The 24,399-nt window shown below is 40.9% G+C and overlaps 2 protein-coding genes across 2 annotated transcripts; both read left to right on the forward strand.

Moving 5' to 3' along the window:
* The first annotated feature begins 415 nt into the window (after nucleotides 1-415).
* Nucleotides 416-10,434, forward strand: LOC145451725 (uracil phosphoribosyltransferase homolog). The gene is made up of 5 exons (XM_080329971.1): nucleotides 416-638; nucleotides 761-936; nucleotides 6,638-6,799; nucleotides 6,861-6,959; nucleotides 9,653-10,434. The coding sequence occupies exons 1-5, from the start codon at nucleotides 463-465 to the stop codon at nucleotides 9,757-9,759; spliced, it is 720 nt and encodes a 239-aa protein (XP_080186097.1). The 5' UTR covers nucleotides 416-462; the 3' UTR covers nucleotides 9,760-10,434.
* A 1,078-nt stretch (nucleotides 10,435-11,512) lies between these two features.
* Nucleotides 11,513-23,638, forward strand: LOC145451718 (uncharacterized). Its single transcript, XM_080329963.1, has 14 exons — nucleotides 11,513-12,420; nucleotides 12,495-12,643; nucleotides 12,706-12,795; nucleotides 12,863-13,025; nucleotides 14,336-14,496; nucleotides 14,842-14,941; nucleotides 15,684-15,826; nucleotides 20,234-20,304; nucleotides 20,369-20,458; nucleotides 20,520-20,758; nucleotides 20,854-20,991; nucleotides 21,355-21,461; nucleotides 22,268-22,390; nucleotides 22,483-23,638. Exons 1-14 carry the CDS (start codon nucleotides 12,333-12,335, stop codon nucleotides 22,639-22,641), a joined length of 1,821 nt encoding a protein of 606 aa, XP_080186089.1. The 5' UTR covers nucleotides 11,513-12,332; the 3' UTR covers nucleotides 22,642-23,638.
* Nucleotides 23,639-24,399: the final 761 nt, after the last annotated feature.

The following is a 24,399-nucleotide window of genomic DNA, read 5'->3' on the forward strand; positions in this document are numbered from 1 at the left end:
CGAAAACTCCACTTATTGTGACGTTCAATTATTGTGACGTAATAACTTTATATATTAGCGGGAATACTTGCAGAGAAAATTACTGACAAAATACATAAATTTATGATCGATGATGATTAGAGATATATTAATTTCAAAATAGGGGTAGGGATTGTGCTCAGAAGTTTGACTTAATAACAGATCCATCTAATAAATTTACCAGAGCAAATGAATTGCTTTTGACCAAAGTGATTAATTGAAAATTATGATTGCTTCTTTCTCATGTGCATGAACTTCAAGAATCATTTTCCACCATGTTCGAATAGTCTCACCGAATGATATATGGTCTCACCCGAAGATTACGATACACTGGACTGAATTGAATTCAAATTTTTCTCGTGCACGTCACGGCACTTTCGATGTACCTTCTTTTCAGAACTCTGCTAGAGCTAGTTGCCGCAATATTTTGCAGACGTCCGGCGAATGCTTCAGCAGCAAGTTAATCAAGTTCGCATTTTCATTTCTGCTTTGTCAACTACAATAATGATTGCTACGACTTGTGAAAGTATGGCGGGTACCAATAATGACGAAAAAGCAAAGCTAAGAATCATCAAAAGAAACGATCAAGTACGAAGACTTCAGACGATCATCCGCGACAAGTAATGGCAGTTTAACGAATTTTCAAACTTACGGTCTTGGGTTTTCAATATGAATAATTGTTATAGTAATACTGAACCGAACAGATGCTCAGTGGACTTCATTCTTACCCCGCCTTTTGCAGAAATTCATCCCGTGGTGACTTTGTATTCAATGCCGATCGTCTCATACGTCTGGTCGTCGAGGAAGGTCTTAATTTGTTGCCATATTCACCATGCGAGGTGACGACTCACTCTAAAACTGTGTGCCAAGGAATACTTTTTGATAAAGGAAACTGTGGAGTCAGCATAATACGGAGTGGTATGAATTAATTTTAATAAGGTTCACTACAAAAAAAAATTAGACAATTTGGTCTCAAAATTAGACAAATTTGGTCTCAAATTTAAGAAATGAGGTTGATTTGGTCTCATTTTACCACCCACTCACCATAAATGCTATTTTCGACTCAGACAACCATATATATATTGATCTGAATGGTATACGTGAGTAGTAAGTGGCATGTACCTTGATAACTATATCTAGTGAATACCTTGTAAACTTAGTACAGGATCATCTCAACACTGCAATTTCTGGTCTCTCTCATCCTTCCCCTCCTCCGCTCAGACCCCTAACATTGAAAAGGATGCCCCCAAGGCACTGCTACCATTTTCGATCAATTTCTGGCTTACTTTTGAGACATAAAGTACTTGGTAAGACTAATTTGTCTTTAAGACTTTTTCTGCTAAAAAATCGATTTGAGACATTGAGACCAAACTTGTCTAATTTTTTTTTGTAGTGTATAGCTCGAAGCTAAAACCCGTCCACGAACTCCGGACCGTCAAAAATCCAGTTTCTATATGCGCAAATGAATTTATTGAATTCACGGGACTGTGATGGAAATATACATATTGAAACTGATATTATACGAGAAAAACAAATTGTTTTTAACATAAATACCCGCTTGAACCTTTCTCTATAGGAAATGATCATGAATTCTAGGAAAAAGGTAATGCAGAGGCGTCCAGGTCCGCTAATCTAATTGACGAACCTACGGGGCTCGTTCACTTTCGGACCAAAAATCAATTTTCTCCATAAGGATGTAGTAGAATTGGTCCTCAAGTGAACGAGCCCCGTCCCGGTCCGTATTGGGGCGCGTGTAGTCGCGTTTGTCGCGGGCGGACAGGGGTATCGGCGGTTGTTTTTGTTGTATTTCTGCGTATTCGGGTCGGATTCCGTCGCATATTTTGTTTGTGATTTTTTGCCGAGAACATATTAAAAAATTAATAAAAATGTTCGTGGTATCAGAGGATTTACTCAGATATCTACACCATCGAATGTTTACATTCGATATAGAAGCACTGTTGGAGCTCAAAAACTACCCATGCTTTCCAAATGAAAACCTGATTTTCAGTGCTGACATAAATGTATCACCGGCCCATCTGCATCCAGAGGCCTGCCCTTCTCTTTTCAAAGCCTGAATCTGATCCTTGTTGAAAAAACCTTCCTATCCTCCTCCATCTGTTCCTTGTTATCCGAGCTTACATCCAAGTTCCAAAACGATCATAAATTGTGCAATTCCGCTATTAATCACATTCGGGTATCTTGTATGGTTTTCATTGTGTATTTGTATCGTCAAAATGCTACAATTAATTTCACAATGATTTCGCATTACCAGCGATTTCAACCGCGCGCGCAATTTCTTCGTCTTTCTCCCTGAATTTCTTTGCACTGTATTCCGTGGCACACAAGACCTAAACAGGTGATAAGGGCCACTCTATAAACTTTTAATCATAATAATAACGCGCAATTTCTTCATCTTTCTCCTGACACCGGCCTTGTAGCTGCAAATTGTAAGATGGGTGACTTTATATCGTATTGGGTGGTCTATCCTGTTACAGTATGTATGCGGCAAGTTTCTATTGGCCATATTGAATCTTACTAGCTCCATCTCCTGCTTCAACAGGATACAATTCTCACAAGAAGCCTTTAGGTTGAGATTCTAAATATATCGCCATATGTAGGCCTACAATTCGTTGATGCAGCCCAGAAATGCATTTTGCTGTGGTAGTCCGGGGTGATCTGAAATAAAAACGACCAGCAGACAACGAAAATACATAAATTCACCTTGGTTTCTATGTCCAATATACCAGTTGCGGGCGTAATCCCATAAATATCACTGCCAATATGAACGAAAACTACAGCCTCACACATAGGTTCAGGCTGTTTTTGTGGTCTTTTGAGACCAAAATGGATGCCGCAACGTAACAGTGGCATGACGCAACAATGACCTCGCACTTCTTGCCCTTCTACATTCTTTGGGCGCAACCATTCCGTATACTTTTTCGCTCTTCATTTTCGCCTTTGGTGGGAGGGATTCGAGCCCCGGCGCGGCGTGGCGGCGAGGCAAGCACAGTGCTTATACCCATTAGGCCACGACGCCCTCGAGAGCGGGAGACGATACGCGGCAATTCGAGTTCGCACGCTCGCGTCATCCGCTGGAGGTCTCTCGCATAATCCCGCGGTTCCCGCCGTCCGCGAGCGGGCTCGTAGTTTGGGGCCGGGCGAACACAATGGCACGGGCACTCAAAAATGAACAGAGTAACAATTTTAAAGATTCTAATCGTGTAGTGATACATGATTTCTTAGCGTACTGAAATTAGACGATCCTGTCGAAGTTACATTATGGCATCCACTGTTGGGGGGCTGCCAGTAAAACTGCACTCAAGCCACTGCAGAAACTACAGCATAAAGTGCTCCGAATCATAGCTAGGGCCCCAAAGGGGCCTGGCTGCTCATCCAATAAGTCGCTGCTGAAGAGATTCGGCGTCCTAAACATAGAAGATATGCGGAAACTAGAAATCGCCAAGTTTATGTATCAGTTTCACTGCGGTCGTTGCCCCGAATATCTCAGTGACTTCTTTACCTCTGAATCAAAAGCGCACAAGTACAACACACGCGCGTCCACGTCGTCCAAATATCATATGATCGACCGAAAAGATCATCGCTCCATCAAATATGCCGGACCTGATGTGTGGAACAGTATCCCGCCGGCCATCCGACAGTCGACGAGCATGTCCACATTCAAGTCGAAATACAAGCAATTACTACTAAATAAATACAGTCCATCCTCAAGATTACCGGACCACGACTGACCTATCGATCTCGCTTCCCATGACATGCCGCCCTATTTCTTGTCGCTTTCTTTTTCTATACTGTATTCTTTACTTTCATTCAGTGTGCATGCCTCCTCTTTACTACGCCTAGGCCAAGGTGGGTGTCCGATTCCATTGACAAATCCAAGTCGCTTCGACATCTTCCTGTCTATTCATTGTATCGCATTTTTTGTGGTGTATTGAACTGATAAAATTGCTAATAAACCAATGATGATGTCGCTAAGAGTTAATTTATAGTTTCGAAGTAATTTCCCAACGCGTTGCGGCATACGAAGCGGGGTGCGTCATTGTATATGAGATATCTGTGAAGTCGTGGTCGAGCCGCGGCAACAGTGACAATGGATGCGCAATAGGACTGTTGAAAAATAACCTTTATTTCTGAATCTTGCTGGTTACGTGATTAAATCGATAAAACGACGTACACCAGATTCGAATTCATTCTAACCAATATTCGCGGATTTAGTACAGCATGAAAATTTTGAATTCCAAGCATTTTGAATTCCAAGCCGTAGAAGTGGAGTGATTTCAATTTTTCTTTGATAAATCTTTGATAATTCCGGGATTATCCTTGATCGGTGGATCACCCCAGAATTATCATCAAAAATGCGCAATTAAACGGGTACGCTCGAAAAATATACCTGTCCTGTCGCAATTACATTTAATCCGATGCGAAACTGACATTTTATTCGCTGTGGCCACTCTACATGTGTAATTTGTATACATTTCAACTTTCCACGCCGTTCTCATTGATAATCGAACACTCGACACGACTCGAAGCCCAATACACATTGTCGTCTACTTATGACCCGTCGTTTCTAAAAGCTTATCGCTCTTTCAATTTAGAGTCCCAATTTCCAGCGCGGCGCTCGACGCTCAGGCTATCGCTCTCCCCCGTGGCGAGCGAGGGCCGATCAAAATGGGCTTTTGCCGCGTTGTAGTACTGGTTGGCGACGTGGCAGAACCGGGCTGCGGTCATCGCCTGAACAGGTCTGAACTGCCCCTCAGACGATCGCGGGTCAGATGGGGCTGCGGGTCTTGCTAGCTCCGCGAAACGCGGCTTTAGGAAGTAGAAGTGTTAATTTTGCACAGCTCGATCGAGCCGCCCCGCCGTCGAAAACCGGTCGTTTACGCAGCCGTCTCGCGCGGATCCGGAACTTGCGCGCCGGTCAACGCGCGAACACGTTCCGCCCCGCGAACCGATTCGGATCGGTCGGCCACTTCCGGGGTCGGCGCCACGGCCCGGGTCACGACGAACACTAGCACAGAAAGCCGTGCCCCGACCGGCGTCGGCCGTCGCCGAGAGCTTCATCGTTTCGTTCGCGTCTGCTCGTTCGGCAGTCGTTGGTTATATACGTTTCACTACAAAAAAAAATTAGACAATTTGGTCTCAAAATTAGACAAATTTGGTCTCAAATTTAAGAAATGAGGTTGATTTGGTCTCATTTTACCACCCACTCACCATAAATGCTATTTTCGACTCAGACAACCATATATATATTGATCTGAATGGTATACGTGAGTAGTAAGTGGCATGTACCTTGATAACTATATCTAGTGAATACCTTGTAAACTTAGTACAGGATCATCTCAACACTGCAATTTCTGGTCTCTCTCATCCTTCCCCTCCTCCGCTCAGACCCCTAACATTGAAAAGGATGCCCCCAAGGCACTGCTACCATTTTCGATCAATTTCTGGCTTACTTTTGAGACATAAAGTACTTGGTAAGACTAATTTGTCTTTAAGACTTTTTCTGCTAAAAAATCGATTTGAGACATTGAGACCAAACTTGTCTAATTTTTTTTTGTAGTGTTGCTGATATTGCCCATGCCATATAATTACTTATCTTTGATGGCTTTACATGAATTAGGAGAGTAATTAGGTTCCACTCCTTTCTTTATGCTGAAATTGTGAAACACAAATAGCTTTGTATATTATTACAACAAAAATATGGTTCGTAGTAACGTATAGAATATTTGACGTATCAGTTGTTCCCAGACATTTTTTGCTTTTAGAGTTTGGTTGATGTTAGATTAAGTTATTCTGGTTTGGTTTGGGTTGACAGCATAGCTGAGTGCTGACTAATGCGCAATTTTAGCCAAAATTAGTGTGCAACATTTTTTATTAGGCAACCTAACAATTTTATCATGTAGCCAGTAAAATTTGAAAAATAAATTATTTTTGAACAGCCCTAATTGCTCATAGATACCGAGTTCGATCTGCCTAACCCTAACCAGAGCTAACCCAAGCTATCCTGACCATAACCTTTGATCAGGAAATAATATCTTGAAACCGAAAAATGACCAAATATTCGAGTAGATTATTGTCACACCAATCTTCTTACAATTGTGTTTCATGTGGGTGATGGAAAACAACTATGTGGTCTCATTACAAAGCCGACCTCTTCTATTGCACATGGGTCCGGTCTTTCTTACCGATTTGATGTTTATTTCATCTTTCTATGAGCCTAACTATAGACATGGATAACCAGGATAGAAATTGCAGATGACATGAACATTTCAACACTAAGTGATATGTTGTGGTGTAATAAAAAAATCAAGTCACTATTCCGTAACCCATGTGAAGTTGTGTTGCTATGGGCTGGCATCTCCGCTTCCGTTTCCCTTAACCCTTTGCATGAATATTATAATCTAAACTTGTATATAATTATTGTGCATGTCTTTCTCATGTTGATGAACATTTTATGTCTCCTTAGTGTTGTCGATCAACTAGAAAACTACTGCAAATACCGTTGTAGCAGTTTCAATGCCGGTAATCAATTTATGATATCAAAATTGGAATACGTATTTCTTTCTGTGACTTGCTCGAGACCTAACATTTTCTTGCTCAGGTGAAGCAATGGAACAAGGACTCCGAGATTGTTGCCGTTCGATACGGATTGGAAAGATTTTAATTCAATCCGACGAAGAGACCAACGAGGCCAAAGTTTTCTATGCAAAGCTTCCGCCGGACATCCACAAGAGAAAAGTTTTGCTCATGTATCCTATCCTGTGTACGTGCGTCGCTCAAGGTCACATGTATTTATTTTCACAAATCCAAAATTTTTGTTACAGCTTCAGGAAATACTGTTTTGAAAGCGATCCAAGTTCTTAAGGAAAATAGCGTTCGAGAGAGCAACATTATTTTGCTCACATTGTTTTGTGCTCCAGCAGGTAGCTATCTACAACGAATTATCGCAATAGTGCTTGTTTGTTTATCTCTCGTCTTGCCATTTAACACTATAAGTGTGTAGTCTATGGAATGCACCCTCATGGATTTACTTACTGAATCTTATTTGAGAATTGATATTTCCCGTCGAGCTGCTTTAGTCTGTAGCCTAATCTCACGGATGCCTTGAAATAGTAAATTTATAACCAGAGGTAGTCATTGTTGGACCGTTGGTATCAAGTAGAAGTAGCTATATCCAATGCGTGTCAAAGCTACTTGAAGGGGAAGTGGAAATGAAGATCTGCAAAGTACTCAAGGAAGTATTTTCAAAGAGTAGATTTGGTCGAGACGTCATATACAGGGGCGTAGACAGGGGGGTAGAATTGAAGAACGTTCTACCCCCTTCCAGGCTTGATTCTATCCCGAAAATCCCAAGTCAACGCTACTGCTATAACAACATTTCTTCACCTTATCGCCTAATTTCAATTTGCTGCGCGCGACGCCGATCGCTGACGCTGATAACATGCCTTTTTCTCGTCGATCTCTCGTCTATGGAAGCGCGTCTATGCAAGCGGGAAAGGGGCATTGTTACATTTTTCTCTCGGCGAGGGTTAGCGATCAGCTTAATCCCTTTATTCTGAATGCAGTCGTCGCGCAATAATAACATTTGTCGCGTCGTTCACGCGTTGTTTTCTCATCAACAGTTCATTGTAAACGATAACGAATATTAATAACATGAAAATAACAACTTATACTGAATGAAATCATGTTTTAAAGCAATCGCATCTGATTCGTGCTTTGCAGAACTCAAGCCTGTTCCTCAAAACAGCGTGAAGACACAATACATTCGATTCACATTTTATTTTTGATGCCATTGTTGTGCATTGTCTTGACCTCAATGACCATGTATGTATACATCATACTAGATTATGCCTTTCGTGATCGGTATCCCACCGGGACGCATTCAGCCTTCAATAGCAGTGCCGAAACTTGTTTGAGATTCCCTCGCTTTGCGAATAAGTCATTATTCACACGCCGGTACAATTAGTATATGCGCCATGTTCAAAATGAATGGAATTAAAACGCCGAGAAGACGTTACTCTTACACGCGAATTGAATCATGTCAAAATTTATGAAGATATAACAGATTCTGCGTTGCATAGATTGTTCGTCGTGAAATGTTGTTCTGGTATTGTGTCAAGGTCGATTACCGTACTTATTTGAATACAAATAAGATCTCCTGCACTGTCACGGGATGAGCGCGTGCGCATCGTAACATGATCCCGTGCAAGCTGTTGATTGCTAACTTGCTTTCAGTAATTAGATCCGCCAATTAGTTACGCTTTCAAAAGCGTACGAATACAGAAGTCGCTATCGCTAAAGGTATGACGCATAGAGGCTCATTCTGCCCCCTTTATTCAGTTCTATCCCCTTTTTAACTCGGCTGGCTACGCCCCTGGTCATATACTTCATTACTAGTCGATCAAAGCTGGCTACTTTCGAATGATTAATGACGCTAAAAATTCATGCAACATTTGAACTTTTGTTTAGTTACCATTTTACGGGGGCTAATGTGCCCTGTCGTTATGATAATTTTAGTAGCTTGGCCAAAATATTGGGAAGTAGAGCTGGAAGTAGTCAAGAAACATACCTGTTGGAGTAAGTTGTTGAATTTGGAAAACCTAATCGAGTAGGCCTACTCCGAAAAAGTAGAAGAACTTCGTTGGTCACCATAGTGTTAGCAATGTCTAATGTAAAGTAAAGCAATGTATCTTGTTTGACGGCAATTTCTATGTATTTAGATTCGTTGAAAAGGTAAAATGCCACATATGACTGCACTACGCGAAACACCGTAGTCCAGTGGTTCTCAACCTTTTGTATTTGCTGACCCCCACAAGGGACCATCACGAACCCCCATAAGTTTTAGTTCAAGTTTAGCTTAACTATCGTGCAGCCGTCATCTATCCTGTGCCGAAATTAGCTGTAGGCTAGTGACAGACGCCAGCAAAAAGAGGTCTTGAAAACAACATCATACTATATGTGAACATTGGGTGGAGTTTTATTGTTTCAAAGCGAACTTCACAGCTGTATTTCTTACAATACATGAGCTTGTCTTGAAAATGTGCGCCTTCGATTTGATATGAACGACGAGTGTCGAAAATCCATTTTCACTAAGATAACTGGTGGTCAATCTTAATGCGTAATGCTTCCGACGACACCTTTGGGTATCGGAGGACCGCAACATATATGGCAAAATAATTGAACATATTTTTAATTAACATATAACATCTAAACCAGGATTTCTATATCTAGCAACTGAATTTATATATATAACACAGTAGAAAATGGCTTCACTGACGAGGTTTCAATCCCTTTTTGGGGACACACTACGAAAAAAAAACATTTTTCCACAAACCTCAACAAAACAGCTCTAAACAGCAATGTTGTATCAGTACTTTATTGGCAATTTGTTAATTAAAATGAGTTAGCACAGTAGGCTATTTCGTTTGTTCTGATGACGTGGGTCCTGAGGTTTAGCAGTTATGAAACGAACATGCCTTGTGATTTCCCTAATTTAAATAGCTAGAAACTGGGTTATCAATTATTTTGCAAATGTGGAGTGTTCGCGGACCCCCCGGAAATGCTTCGGTACCCCTGGTTGAGAACGACTGCCGTAGTCAATATGTTACTTTTACAGGTGTCGAAGCTATCGCAAAGCGTCACGGTCAGATCCGAATACTTACGTCCGAACTCCATGAAGATGCACCGCTTCACTTTGGTCAAAAATATTTCGGCACCGACTGACGGGCCCAATATTACCCCCCTAGGGCCCGGGATATCGTTGCAATATTTATCCTTGACTAATTGAGTCTATGCAACGCCCGGTTTGTTTTCCAATTTGTACGATGTTCCACAGTTAGTAGGCGTACCACCACGTAATGGTAAGCCTTCTTGTACATTAACGAGATAATGGAGAGAGATACTGTGAGAAGTTTCAATCATGTGTTTTACTATTACGTTTTTTAATGACTAGACGCCACGCTGAAGTACCTTTGATGACACAGCTTTATACGTTTCAATAATGTAACCGAAATAGTGTGGTTCGGATGGATGAATTTTTTTCGAAGGAGGGTTGGATTATTTTAAATCAAAACGCTACTGCACGAATGCACATTGTAACACTGAAAACGAATGACGTAATAATTCCCAAGTCGAAAGGGGAATTCAGGCCTTTTTCACAGACACCTCCCAACGGCCAAGTCAGTTATCATCGGGTATTTTACGTAATCTCTGCATTTACCTGTAGTGGTGGAAATGGTTACTGCCGAAATTGCTTTTGTATATTCGAATTTGATGTTACGAGACTTTTGGTCGGGATAATAATAATACAGCGCACTGCATTTCTTTTTTTCAGAAAATATTTGTTGAAGTTTATGAACAAAATCAATAAACTTTGTTGTCGTTGGCGACTTTACTCCATTTAGTTTAGATTTCATTAGACATTCATTCAGTGGTGGTCAGTAACGAAGTACTTCTACTTCATGATAGTCAAGGTTTACCTACTTTTAGTCAAAACTGCTTATTTATTAGACTTGGGCTTCTGTAAGTAGAACGTGCTGTATGGGATTGATATAACGACTGACGAATTAGTCCAGGTATCAATGTAACTGAATATATTTCCGAAATGGCACCTATAGGCCCTGTTCATGGTGTCGTCAGTGATTTTGCATAAATCGCGAATACGCATCTTGCAGTTCCGGAAATAGCCACTTATAATAACTGCAGGGTTACCATATATCCTCTTGATAGGATTTTCCACTTTTTTCAACATATTGAAAGTGTCTTCGGAATTTGTCCTCTTTCTAAAAAAAAGTATTAGAATGCGATCAAAATGTCGATTGGGACTCAGCTAACGCGAGAGTTGGCAAGACAGTCAACGAAAAATACGGCGTGGCGGGTATTTCGGGAGTAGGCCTAGAGATAGGAAAGATGACCAATGTCTATAGTCAACACAGTACTATTAGCCGAAAAGTTTTCAAAATCACCATTTTCTTTTCCGGTACTAGAGCTTTCAGAATTCTTGAAGGATGTCGTCTTTTCCTGATCTCAAAATATGGTAACCCTAAATAACTGCTGCGACACCACCAACAAATGTAGAGTTTGTAATTACTTGACTACTTTTATACCTTCATTTTCTAGTTCCACTTGGAGTAGTCCTGGCATGTCTTGGTACTTCTGCTTGTAACTGAGTTGAAATATACGACGGTATTTCTATATTTGAGAACTAACACTGAATACTTCGACCAGTGTCATCCTCTGCTGGTAAATTTGGGTAAGATAGCCTATTTTTCACTGCAAAAATCTGCTCTTTACACCGAAATCCACACAGGGCCAGCAGACGAGCTAGGTTGTCCGTCCGAAACTTCATTCTAGTTTGATTATTGCGCAATCACGTCCTACAAGTCAAATCCGTAGCCAATATAAATTTTCCATGTATAGGCGCGCGTCCGTGACGAATGCGAATACATCCATATATTTTTACAAGTATTTGTCAGACGTTTGATGAGAGTAAACATGGGATGTGTAGAGCTCATTTTGTTTCAACTTACCCGCCCGATTTCGTATTTATTCAACTCCACAAAGGCGCGAAGCCTCTGCACTAATAGGGAGAACAAAGCGTAATCGTGTTTGATTCAGTTGTTTCTGTATGCGGAGAGTATACGGCGTATACGCTCAAATTAACTCGCAACAGGCGAAGTAGTTTTTTTTTTTGTGCATGACCGTTAGGTATGCTATAAATGGGTCGAATTGCGATGAGATCAAACAGTATCAGCAGTCACCAGCTATCCTGACAATGTGGACTGTGGATTTACCAGGACGAAGCAGGAATCATCTGAATCCAGAAAGATGTCGGCCATTTGGAAGTCACGCTACAGGCCAAGGATAGGTGTAGGCCTAGTCCAGGACAGTGGCAAGATATATCTATGAGGTGCAGCTTTAGAAGAATTAAACCCTCAATTTATCGATGTGATAGCTCTACAGTACAGTCTACATAAGCGAAAAGCCTATTCGAAAATGCTGGCCAGAATCCAAAAATTTGTGCCATAGAAGCTAAAATCCTCTGTCAATGTACTATCCCTCACTGATAAGCAGAAACTTGACGGTGCTTTTGCGGTAAATTCACACTCTTTTGTTTGTGACATTGCACGGCAGTGCGGAATTCCCGCCGTTGTATTTCCAGCCCGTAATAAAATGTTATTGTACCCGATCGTAGCGTGAGCGTGACTACAAAAGGCCTAAGAACGCGTATCGTATGTGTGAGGTATGTATTCCACTCGACGCAAACAGGCTGTGTAGATGGCAGGAGAACCGTTAAAATGGGTAGGAACCAAGTACGACAGCTTAAATTCTATCAAGCGTGGACGATATGGATAATGTTACCAATCCTGATTCGTCAGTTTGCCGGTAAATATGTCTAATTGATATCGATTCTGGCGTCAGCAGCATGTGTTTGCAGTACTGATGAAAGTTATTCGCAGATGTGGACGGTGAAATTTGTGAAATATACGATTCTATCAACCGAACGGCCTACGTTAGCTGGCCCTTTCTTCTGGACTGCAGTCACCTCGAAGATGTATGGCGTCATGAGCACAGTGATACTGGGACGGAGCGTGCGGTTAATAGCAGCGTAAAATAGTGCATTTAAATGTGCAATCGTCCTGTTAAAACTAGTTGCTCTTCGCGATGCAGTGTTCTATTACTGGGGATACCGAGAGCTTTACCGATCCCAAACTGATGGAGTTTGAAAAACCCGAGAACAAAGTATATAACTTATCTTTGGTGAGAGAGCTTGGCAACTTATTTATGAAAAGCCTTTACATTCAATGGTTGCTTTTGGTTTATCTAGGTGGTTGATGGAAATCAATGTCTCACAAGCCTGCTGACCCTCCAGATCATGCCATTTCCAAATGCAACTTGCCGAGAATTCTTGGATGCATCCAAGCAGAACGGGGATATTATTCATGTCGAGGCGTTTAATGGTCAAGCAAATTTTCGGCTCTATTGCTGTCGTAAGTGGGCCGGTCAATTGATTCTTGCACTATTGGCCCCATGTTGCTGTTGTGTATTAAACAAAGAATCACGTGCTTATCACATGTTGGTCTTTTGCATTAGCCCCTATGTGTTTATTAGCTACAGTAAGGGCGAAAGGCGGCAATAGGCTAGATGTGTCGAATCTTAAACTATCAAGACAAATAAATTATCACAAATCTAACGACATCCGACACTAGTATATGTGCATATTTGAAAAATAGGTTCGATAATAACTAAACCATGGGAAAATCATAGTTAAACAATTTTCTGTCATTTTCCGAATGTGTCTATTCTTTGACTGTTACCCAAACGTATGTTTACATACCATATATCAAAGTCGCATGATCTTGTTATTTTATTATTGAGTAGGCTATATTAGTGACGTTTATCGTCATTGTTAGCCTTTTACATCACATACTATAATTTGTTACTAGTTACTTTAAAGGGGCATTGAGATCTTACTATGTGGTTTGTAGTGTGGTCCCAAATTCGCGTTGGGAGTGTGAAAAAACATTTCGGCAACAGCCATGTCCTCAGAAACACCCGGTATTCGATATGCTGCTAAAAGATTTCCACTAGCTGCATGGAGATCATGCATCACCGCTTATTAACCCTTTGCTAAATTTGTGGGATGAATTACTTCAATTTCTGTTGCACTTTCACGTCGAGATCAAGACAGGGGAGTAATTTTAGATTTTGAAGAATTTTTAAGCTTGCTCCATGGAAATTAGAATGCTGCGCAATCCATACACTGCGCGCCAAACATGGGGTAACAGTGTTATATAATCATTAATAAATATCAGAAGGACAAGCTATCCTCATCAATTTAGGATACAAAAAAGTGACGCATTGCGATTTTCAATTATTTTTAAACTTTATGATATACTATCATCTCAATCGTTCCTCGAATATCTGTTAAGCTCAAGTGCAAGGAATCAAAATGAATATAATCGTGTCTAAATCGTTATTAGTGTGTCCATGCAATCGCTTGTGTAATCGACTACTGCGATATTTTGCTACTAATCGTAGGCCTAATAGTGCGTTCCATCGTAAATCATTTGACTGATGCAGTATCTGGCCCATGTATGCTGCGCGCACGTCGTAGGTGGGTACTGTAAGCCTGTTGTACAAAGTAAAATGTGTACGCTACATCTAGGCTACTGCAGTGTCGTAACAAAAGTGTATAACAACTCCCAAGGGGAAATTCTAGTGTAGCTTCACCATAAACGGTGACATTAATTTCCGTCGTATACAGTGACAATGGGGTGTTTTAATTTTTGTCTTTCAGCGCCCAGTAGTCTGGCGGACGTATCATCGTGCGTGAAGACCGGAGAGGATTTTAGCACCACATGGCTCAGATACTGTGACCCAGATAAAGATCAAACTTACCGACCGATTCGTGTAATACGCAATGAAAATAATGGGAGCGAATGCCCAGACAACTTTTTAGTGAGTTGAGTAGCCCACACATATTAGCGGACGTGAGAAATGGATTGTTAGCCTGACATGCGTCCGTACGCTAAGTAATCAAAACGCGTCCGTGGGTAGCAAAAAGGTTGGTCATCCCTGGTCTAATCCTATCAAAGTTGTTGCGACTATTAACTGTTAGAATCTAGTGTTGGACATAGAACATCATGCGGCCAGTTTTATTGTTTATTCTCATCCTTTTATCTGGTGAGCTAGAATCATTCACCCCACTGCAAAAGCTCAATTACGATTCTTGTTGCCATCAGATCAGCTAAGAATGGTATTATAGTATATCGCAAGCATCAATTAATGGTGATTAATTTACAGGTTGGCAGCATGGAATTTTTTGACGCAGGGGAATTCGTGTGCTCTGTTAGTTACAAGGAGAAAACCTTGTACGTGTCCAGTCGATCAGTTTGCGTGAAAAGTAAGAGAAAGAACATATATGTATGTAAGTCAGGGGTCGACACTCTCAGACCGTCACCTGGCCTCAATGGAAATGATTTTACCAGTCTCAGATTTTCTTCCTGTCTACGCCACGTTTCTCAGCGTAGTGTAAACGGCCCACCATACAAAATAGTTACCGACCCCTGATATTTAGATCAAGTGATCCATGTGTCCAGTTGCACCGGAGAGCACTTGCATTACCAACTCAAGTAGTTATGTATTCGGACTACTTTACCTTCCAATTGAACAGATTTTAGGCAAAAGCACTTAATTTTCGCAATTTCTATTTGAAAAGTAGAAAGTAGTTGTAACATTCATCATTTTTACGAGTGAGATTGTCATAAGAATCACGTGAAATAGCCTCTGTATCATGGAAACTGAACATTTTTTTTAACGATTTACCTATTTGCAGTGTCATTAGTCATATTGCATAAGTCACGAAGATATATTGTGCAATTTGTAAAGTAGCCGTCTCCGATCACTTACTAATAGTACTTCACCTCTCCACTAAATCTAGTTTTTAACTTTACTTTCGCGACTTGTTTTCATCTTCTGTTTTCACTTTGAGGAGATTGGACATGTCTTCGAAATGGCAATGCACTTGTAAATGAGTAAGAATTTTCGCCGTCATTTCTACTTTTAGCAATCTTGCACTAGCTGGCTATAGATGATTGATAAACATCAGTATTTTAGGCATATCTCAACACGGGTATGCATCACAGGAGAAGTCACAGACACCCCGCCGTCTGTAATTTGCCGAACCGACGAAAGGAAACCGGCGGGAGAAACGGGAGTGATCATCTGCGACGCCACCGTACCGATCGGTCCGACGTTGGCAGGCGAATTGAAAGTCGATTGGCTAAAGGTTAGTTCTCAAATGTTGATTTGCGTTCTCAAGTAGTATCCTTTACATCGGCGGTTCTCAACTTGTTTGACCTCGCGCGGACCGGTGTAACTTCAAAACAAATGTTGCGAACGGGCGACGAGCCTTCAAAAACCAGAATTCATCTTAAATTAAATTACGACAAATGCATTCAACTTAAATGGAAAATTAGAAACTACATTTAATGATGTCTTTTTGATAATAGATATTTATAGGTGGTTCTAATGAAATTCCTGGAAGGTGAAACTCGCGAGGTCCTGTTTACAGCCATTACCCTGATTGTGATTGTTCGGTATCCTTTGGATGAAATGCGACTTGATTATTTGCTACTGGCTCTATTAGATTGCCAAATGTCGCTTAACTACACTGTCCTATTACCTTTTTTCAACTCTCCGTAGCTTTTGCCTCTAACTCGTCCGAAACGAGTTGTAAGCAATGTTCCCTCTAATTTTTGACGAGTCCTCGTGCACTCAATCAGTCATTCAGGTTTATTATTATTTTCATCGTTTCAAAACATCACAAGACTGCGATACAATGAAAAGATAGCAAGGTATCGAAACAACTTGGAGTAGCCTTCATGATCAGACACCTACCTTAGCCTAGGCGAAGTAAATAAGAGGCATGCAAACTCACCAACTCACTGCGCGGTCCCTTGGAAAATATTGCGCAACGACTTAAAAAAGGGTCATCATTTCGTATTTTTTGTGCGGAGCGTAGATTTTCTGTGCGCAGAGACATTGCGCAGCTTAGACGGAACATTGGTTGTAAGCCGCTTTTAAACAATTTATAACAGCGCTTAAACCATTGTGACGCACGCCTAAATGATACTGTGAACTCTCTATTGCGATACCATACGAAAAATACCTTCCATACTTATAAATAAATGAAAAATATTGATGTTTTATGTCTCTAATTCAAACCTGGGCAAAGTGCGGCCCGCGGGCCAAATGCGGCCCGCGAAGCTATTCTGTGCGGCCCGCGAAAGGTTGCTTGGTATTCAAACATAAAACTTGCATTTTGAATGACTAAAACGATAGGCTGTATCAAATGAACAGGAAATTCGTTTACTTTGAAGACCGTTCAATAATATACCACGAATACGTTACCTACGTACCCGGCATGCGTAATCCAGATTCATAATGAAGGCAATGTGGCAAAGTATTTGTAACAATTGAAGTCACAAAAAATCGTTCTTTCCATATAGTTTAGTTCAAACCGTCCTTGTTGACAATTGTCACAATACGCATTATACGGGATGTGTTTCAATATTTATAAAGTGATATGTTTCCAAATCCTTAAGTCGTAAAGCAAGTCAATCAGTGCTCGCGATTACTATGTATGACTCATCATATCTATCATTCCTAAAGGATTACCTGGCATGCCAAAATAAAAATAAAACTGAAAACTGAAATTCAAAGAAGGTTTAGGTTTGGAATTTAGAGCACTAAATATTCGCATACTGGAGTCAGGGGTTAACCAGGGCTGTGGAGTCGGTAAATTTTACCACCGACTCCGGCTCCGACTCCGACTCCACACATTTTCAATATACCGACTCCGACTCCGACTCCTGAGTCTTTAAACGTACCGACTCCGACTCCGACTCCGACTCCTGGGTCTTTAAACGCACCGACTCCGACTCCGACTCCCGACTCCGACTCCAGCATTATTACCAATTTACTTCGAAAATTATATGCCACATTGTCGGTTGAATGACTATCATACAACCATTAAACATATACAAACATATGATTAACGGTGGCATGCTAAATTGTTTCATTGTGGCACAGCTCGAATTATCCACTATGCAATTAACATGAAAGAAAGCTTTGCTAAATATCCATCCTTTTTCAAGTTTTTATAACAAGGACTCTCTAGTATCCTGAAATGTATGAATCATTCAAATATGGCAGATATCCAATCCCGCATAATAAAAATGTAGATAAAAAATCCAAGAATAGCTCTTGTGTATGAGTCAGCAACTAATAAAGAGATTGGGCTTACTAATTTTGTCATTGCACACTATCCTGATTACAAGCACACACACGGTTACTACTAATAGACATTGGTCATAAATGGAATTTAGTTAAGTAGTCAAAGACCATAGCCTATGTCTAGTCCACATGTAGTTAATAAAGTGTTCAGAGATTGGGACTTGCAGTCTTTCTTAATCATTTGTTCGACCCGAACAGCTAAGCTACACTACAAATATTTTTAATTCTGTCAAGTGGGAAGCATCGTTTGGTCATTTTACATCATTTTTGCAATTTTACAAAACCAGCCGATGCATTTGCTCCGTCACACTATCATGGTATAATTCCAAAAATTGCAACAATTTTGACTGCATCGCGAAAACTCATCTTGCGATTTTCTTCCCCTCTGCAACTGAGTTGTAATTTGCAAGTAATGTCAAATTTTATCAATATCAGGGGTGGGCACCTGAGATTTACGGACCATTGCGCGGGCAACTGGAATGTTGATAACTTTTTTTGTCGTCGATAGGATCGAACCGAATTAGGTTACATTGCAAACAGGACTTATAATAATACGCTCTAAATTGATAACAATATGTCATGCAACTGTGCAGTGCGCAATCAGGCCATGGTCGCGCGAAGCGCGAAATTTTTTTTGCAAGATAACGACTGAATTAGGCTATATCAATAAATATGTCGCTAACATACATTGGGGGTCGCATCTGTATACTACTGGGCTCATTCGGCAAGGACAGGATTATTTGACGTTTAGACATAGCAAAATCGACGCTATCAGTGAACATGCCTCTATCATTTTGTGCAAATGTTTTGTCGACGATCTCGCTGCGAGTGCACAAGCGAAGCCGCATGTTGGACGACACGTTATCTCCTAATTGCGAATAGTTAGACTCAATTCTGTGAATAATATGTATTCATAATTTTCCGAAGGGGGCTCAAATACTGAATGCAAGAAATCTAGAAAATGAATCATGCGAAGTACCGAGAAAAATTTCAAGTCAAATAAATGTGCTATGAAATATTCTACTTTATGGACATATACGAAGATCTGGGATAAATGTCGCTGGCCCCTGGATACGTCAATGCGTCAGAACTGTTGTTTTAGTCATCATCAAATTTCGTGGTCATGCTAATCAAATTTTGGTTGGCTTTGCAATTGTACCTGATGTCATAAATAATTTCGAGAATTACCTCGCAGGCCACACCTAACCTTCTCCTGTGCCAAATTTGGCCTGCGTGCCACGGGCTGGCCGCCCCTGATCTGTATGGGTATTAATAACAGTGATTGGTGGTACATAAAAATTATATTGAAAATTCTTTGAAAGCAAATGTTTTCATGATAGAGAAGTTGGAGTCGGAGTCGAAGTCAGGGTCATTCTCACAAACTCTGACTCCGACTCCGGTCAGTATTTTCCCACCGACTCCGACTCCGACTCCAGCTATTATAGTTTTCACTACTCCGACTCCGACTCCGACTCCATCAAGCGAAAATTACCCCGACTCCGACTCCGACTCCACCGACTCCGACTCCGGCTCCACAGCCCTGGGGTTAACCCATCCTTTCAGTTTTAGCCGATCATGTCGCCGAGATTAAGGATTTTAATTAAAGTCGGTCTTATGACAAAAGCACGAAACACTCGGTCAAGGGTGGGCAAAGTTCAGAAAAACATTAAGCTTCGCTCAACATCAAAGCTATTTAACCTGCTCACTGCTCGGAAAGCAGCGACCAACAAAATAAGCTTTGTACTATTGCATATACATTTCAGTGCAGTGGTTCTCGAACTGGGAGACGTGAAAGCATCAGAAGGGGGGCGCGAAGCCAAAGTTTATTGAAAATAATTTCCATATAGTTGCTGCTCTGTGTATTGTCCGATTTGGATATTACACAATTCTCTCAGTAACAGCCATAACCTTTCATGCCCTCAAACTATCCGTTCGGATTGCTTGCATTCTGGTTGCACTTTTTAATATTTTGTGATATCATGAAATTGTTCAGTATCATAAAGGGAGGCGTGCCTCAAAAAGTCTGAGAACCACTGTTTTAGAGTCTTATTAGAAGAACGTGGATAGGGGTTTAAAGGGAGCTAAATGTATCATCTTTAACATTGTTTCCAATCATGACAGCTAATAGATATTTTTTTAATTGACAGTCACTTTCTCATTACCTAATATCAACACATTCACTGAGCAGCATTTATTATAACAATGTCATTTAGAAATAAAATTAAAATACGCTGGAGAATGAAGCTAATCTTTTTCACTCGGCCCGCCAACGTATATATTTTTTCTCATTTGGCCCGCGGAGGAAAATAATTGCCCACCCCTGCTCTAATTAATGGAAAAGCGCCCAATTTCTTGCTTTTTGGAATTGAGATATAAAGTTGATACGTCTAAAATGCAGGGAGATACATCGATTTGCTCCAATTCAAACATCAACGAACCTCATGAAAACGGCAAGCATTCGTGCTCAGCGTAAGTCTACCTGAGAAACCTACGTTAAGTGCGTTGGATATAAAATTTGCATCTCCCTCCATAGGACGGGATCAAACGACCCTCTGAAATGCGTTTATTCTTACGACGAGAGGGAGCCCTACACGAAGACACTGTCGCTTCAACTGAACATACGGTATTAACGATGAGAATTAGCGCACACGACAAATCTGTTTTATGACATCCCTTCATTTCAGAGATCTCGAAAAGGACGATTTTGGATTATACGAAGTAAAAGTTACGTACAGAAATAAAGAGGCTCAATATGACTCTACTTTGACGGAGGACTTGGCACCGTACTATGCCAGGCTCGCGGTCATATTAGGGTTGCTATTTATAGTCATTGCAGCTATTGTCGGCATGGTAATATATTACAAACGCAACACCCTGGAAGCCAAACTTCGGCTTATTAAACTCTTGGGATATCAGAAGAAAGGTGCGTGTTTTATGTAAATTTTGCATTGTAAATATACTGTAAGCACCAAGTACGGTCGAATAATTTAACACATTCCTTCTTTTTCTTTCAAAAAGGTCAAAAAGTATATCTGTCATACCACTACGACAGAACTACTGGAGAGAGTGAGCAGGAGACAATGAATTTGATCGTTCAAACAATATTGGGAGGCACCGACTGCTACGACATCAACAGAGATAGCGTACCAGGAATTGGTATTATATCGGATTTTTTTGTCGACAAAACGACCAGTTCTATTCTCTCCGTGTAGTTCATTAGTGTTGCGTCTCTGGCTGTATATTATATAGTCAATTTGTATTGGTCTAATACCTAATTGCATGAGTGCTTGACGCTCTTGTTTTGTGAATTATCTCTTTTTTGTTTTCATACCATTTTTATGTCATACCATCTATTTCATCTTTAAATTTCGAAATGCAATATCCGTATTTACTGGCGGTCAATCCCTTAGAGTGTCAGTTGAAAAGCTTGGAGTGAATGAATGTGTTGTTCGTTGCAATAAAAGTATAGTCATGATTTGTTGGCATTTTCGAGAACTTTGTTTTCCCGTATTTACACAGCCGTTGCAGAATACGTTCCCAAAGAAATGCTCAACTGTCACACGACGCTTTTGGTTATAACGCAAGGATTTGTCGATTGTGCAGAAAGACAATTCGATGCCGAACAGGTAAAATGGTGTGTTGCTGGTAATTTCATAGAGGAAACCATACGTAGTGTATGATAATTCTAATTTCACACAAGTTTTGACTTCACCTTACGCGACTTCAATTAGTAGCATAATGTATCGTGAGTTGATATAAAACGTTACAACGAGGGTAAAGATTTTAAAGTGGAGAACGTATATGCAGCAGCGCACGCTGCAAACTGACGTATCCACTCCTAAACATGCCGGGGAGTTGCCGTCGTGGGTAAATCCACCGCCATGGGTGCCAAAGAACTCGTCCATATAACTTTCGAAGCGTCTGAGGTTTATGTGAGATCTATCTCCCTGTGTCCCATGTTCTTAAAGCGTCTTTACAATACACGACAGATGCCAGATGAAGTATGTTGTGAAAGAGAAAGGGCTTGGAAATTGTCATCGTATTCTTCTGTTTGTTGGTTTGTTTTGGGGTATTCATGGTGTTTTGTCGACTACTATGGTCATTTACACCAGGCCGATATTCTTCTTATTCTCCGTAACTGCCGACTTATAGCACGGCCCACCTCTAGGCTTTTTGTAAGATTCCGCTGACGCGGATGAGGTGGCGAGGAGGAGCCGTATTCTTCGGTCTAAACGCAACAGCATGGTACCAATTGCTTAATTGGAAATAACCTTGTAAATATTGGCGATAGAATTGGCATTTCAGAAGGACGTGGTTACAATTTCTAGCCCCAATCAGTGAACGCCACCGCACACGGCGTAGGCTAAGTCACATATCGACCTGAGAGCCAGAGCATTGTGGTCCTAATAATTATGTTTTGCTTCAATTCCAGGCTCTTGGTCAACTGCTATCATCAAGAAAGCGAATGATGTTCGTGATCACTCCAGACGGTTACAAAGCGTTGAACAGAACAAATTTGGACGAAATCTGGTCAAAAATATCGATCGCGATTAAGGTATATGCCTATCAGAGTACCAGTAGGTCTATCAATACCAAAGCATGTTGCAAATCATCGGCTCGGTATCGCACTTAAACGATTCGTTCTAGATTGCAGACGTATTCTCGTGGCGCAACGGCTCGCCGCAAGAAGTTCAGAAATTGAGACGTTTTCTTTCGAAGAGAATGCCAACGGCGCCCGCCGGCATCAGATACCACGCAGCACCTGATGAAATCAGTTATGTGAACATAATTCACGAAGATATTTAAGGGGAAGTTGCTACATCACGGAGCTTCATATCTTAGCTACACCTCGGTGTGTATATCCCCCTTACGGCATGACTACAACGCTACATTCAAAAAAGAATCTCTCCGTATGATGTCAGATACATAGTGAAGAGGTATTCAAATCCATGTGCTGTGCTCAATGAAAATTTTGAAACGAGTCAAATCGAATCGTTTCGACATTTTCAGTCAAGTCACGCTTCAAGTCACCTCAAATTCCCCGATTTCGTGTCAATATTAAGGCAACAAATAGTTTCAGCTCAAGCCATTTGAATTAAAGTACGGATCTATATGCAAATGCAATTGACTAGCTTTAGATCGCGTAATACTTCGTGTCATGCAGTATAGCTTGCCGTTTCAAAGCTACCAAGACGATGCAAACAGCCACTTGGCGGTTCTGGCTCTGCGTCGGGGGCGGCAGGCTGGAAGGATAGGCGGCAAAATGAAATTGACAGATTTAAGAGGCTGGTGCGAAGCGATGAAACCACGTTTGATCGTAATGCAACAGCGTTTGATGTTTTAGAGTGGTTAGCTAAATCACACCTACTTGATTCGACACCATATTTAGGCTATGCTTGTGCCTGAAACTTTATCCTACCACTGGTGTTTCAATTGCGAGCTGTGAAAGGATTTTCTCAACGCTCAAATGCTGAAGTCGTATTTACGTTCTATCCTATCATGAATGAATAGTGATCGGCTATCAGCTTTATCGATTCTTTCTATAGAAAGAAAATACGTTAAGTTCATTTCAGGTGTTATCGCCGATTTTTCTTCGGCGACAGCTCGCAAAGTTCAATTTGAGGCGGCTATTGATCTTTTTATTAGCCTAATAATGCATTTGTTCTCTACTTTTTGTCTTTTATATTTGGCCTTAGCGCTGAGACAGTGAGCAATATATAGGTCTTCTGAGACGCGGTACATTATTTGTAATTATTTTTATTGAAAGGATTGCTTGAACAATGAACATGAAACCATTTTAAAATTTGCTGCAGTCTACTTAGGGCTGAATTTTCAACGAAAGCCACGGGCGGCAGTAGAGGGACTTGGCGGCATTCCTGTAGAAACAAAGTAGCTGACCGATATGCATTAGGTTAGCTTTGCTGGCTACAAGGCTACTAGGCAAGGCTACAAGGCTGACATAATCCGGTTGTAACAAAATGATGGCGGAAAAGAATGACGACGACTGGCGATTATGCAAGTGCCGGGCCACAACTGAACAAAGAAAGCTGTATTTCGAAGTTACACTTTCATTTCTAAAAGCGTTACGAAACTTTCAAGAATCCATTGGATTTTGCAACACGTGGTGATATAGCGTGTGTCCGAAACTGCATTTATCGAAAGGTGAAAGTCACAAACGCGTTCGGTGATGAGGTATATCTGTTCTCGCATTAAAAAAACGATATCCATATTTAAAATAATTTCGTAATATTTATGGGCCGTAATCTATGAATCTAAAACCAATGTACGCCGTTAAGTGAGCATAAAACTGAGCAAGATATGACATATTTCTACCGAATTTACAATAGGTCCGATTGTGCTTACTAAAGAATTCAACGTAAAGCGTGTGTCCCAAAACGCTGCCTTAGTATCGAAAAGTGGCTATAAGATATCAATTTATCTGACTTGAATTCTACAAATGGCCAAGCGGGTTACATGCCGTACCGCCTGGAAACCCATGCTTTATGAACGAAAACCTGCGCGTAAAACGCAGTTTTGGCAATGGAAGTATTCCGTCGCTCACAC

This window comes from Botryllus schlosseri, chromosome 12 (assembly GCF_051294905.1).
Source record: "Botryllus schlosseri isolate E-star chromosome 12, Bs_hap1, whole genome shotgun sequence".
In the NCBI taxonomy this organism is placed as follows: Eukaryota; Metazoa; Chordata; class Ascidiacea; order Stolidobranchia; family Styelidae; genus Botryllus; species Botryllus schlosseri.

Excerpts from the sequence above, each read along its gene's own strand:
- LOC145451718 (XM_080329963.1), top strand. The coding sequence starts at position 12,333 with ATGGGTAGGAACCAAGTACGACAGCTTAAATTCTATCAAGCGTGGACG. Across the intron at positions 12,644-12,705 it reads AGCGTGCGGTTAATAGCAGC|TGTTCTATTACTGGGGATAC; the intron begins GTAAAATAGTGC and ends TTCGCGATGCAG. Across the intron at positions 15,827-20,233 it reads TGAAAGTCGATTGGCTAAAG|GGAGATACATCGATTTGCTC; the intron begins GTTAGTTCTCAA and ends TCTAAAATGCAG.
- LOC145451725 (XM_080329971.1), top strand. The coding sequence starts at position 463 with ATGCTTCAGCAGCAAGTTAATCAAGTTCGCATTTTCATTTCTGCTTTG. Across the intron at positions 639-760 it reads CAGACGATCATCCGCGACAA|AAATTCATCCCGTGGTGACT; the intron begins GTAATGGCAGTT and ends CGCCTTTTGCAG. Across the intron at positions 6,960-9,652 it reads ATTGTTTTGTGCTCCAGCAG|GTGTCGAAGCTATCGCAAAG; the intron begins GTAGCTATCTAC and ends TTACTTTTACAG.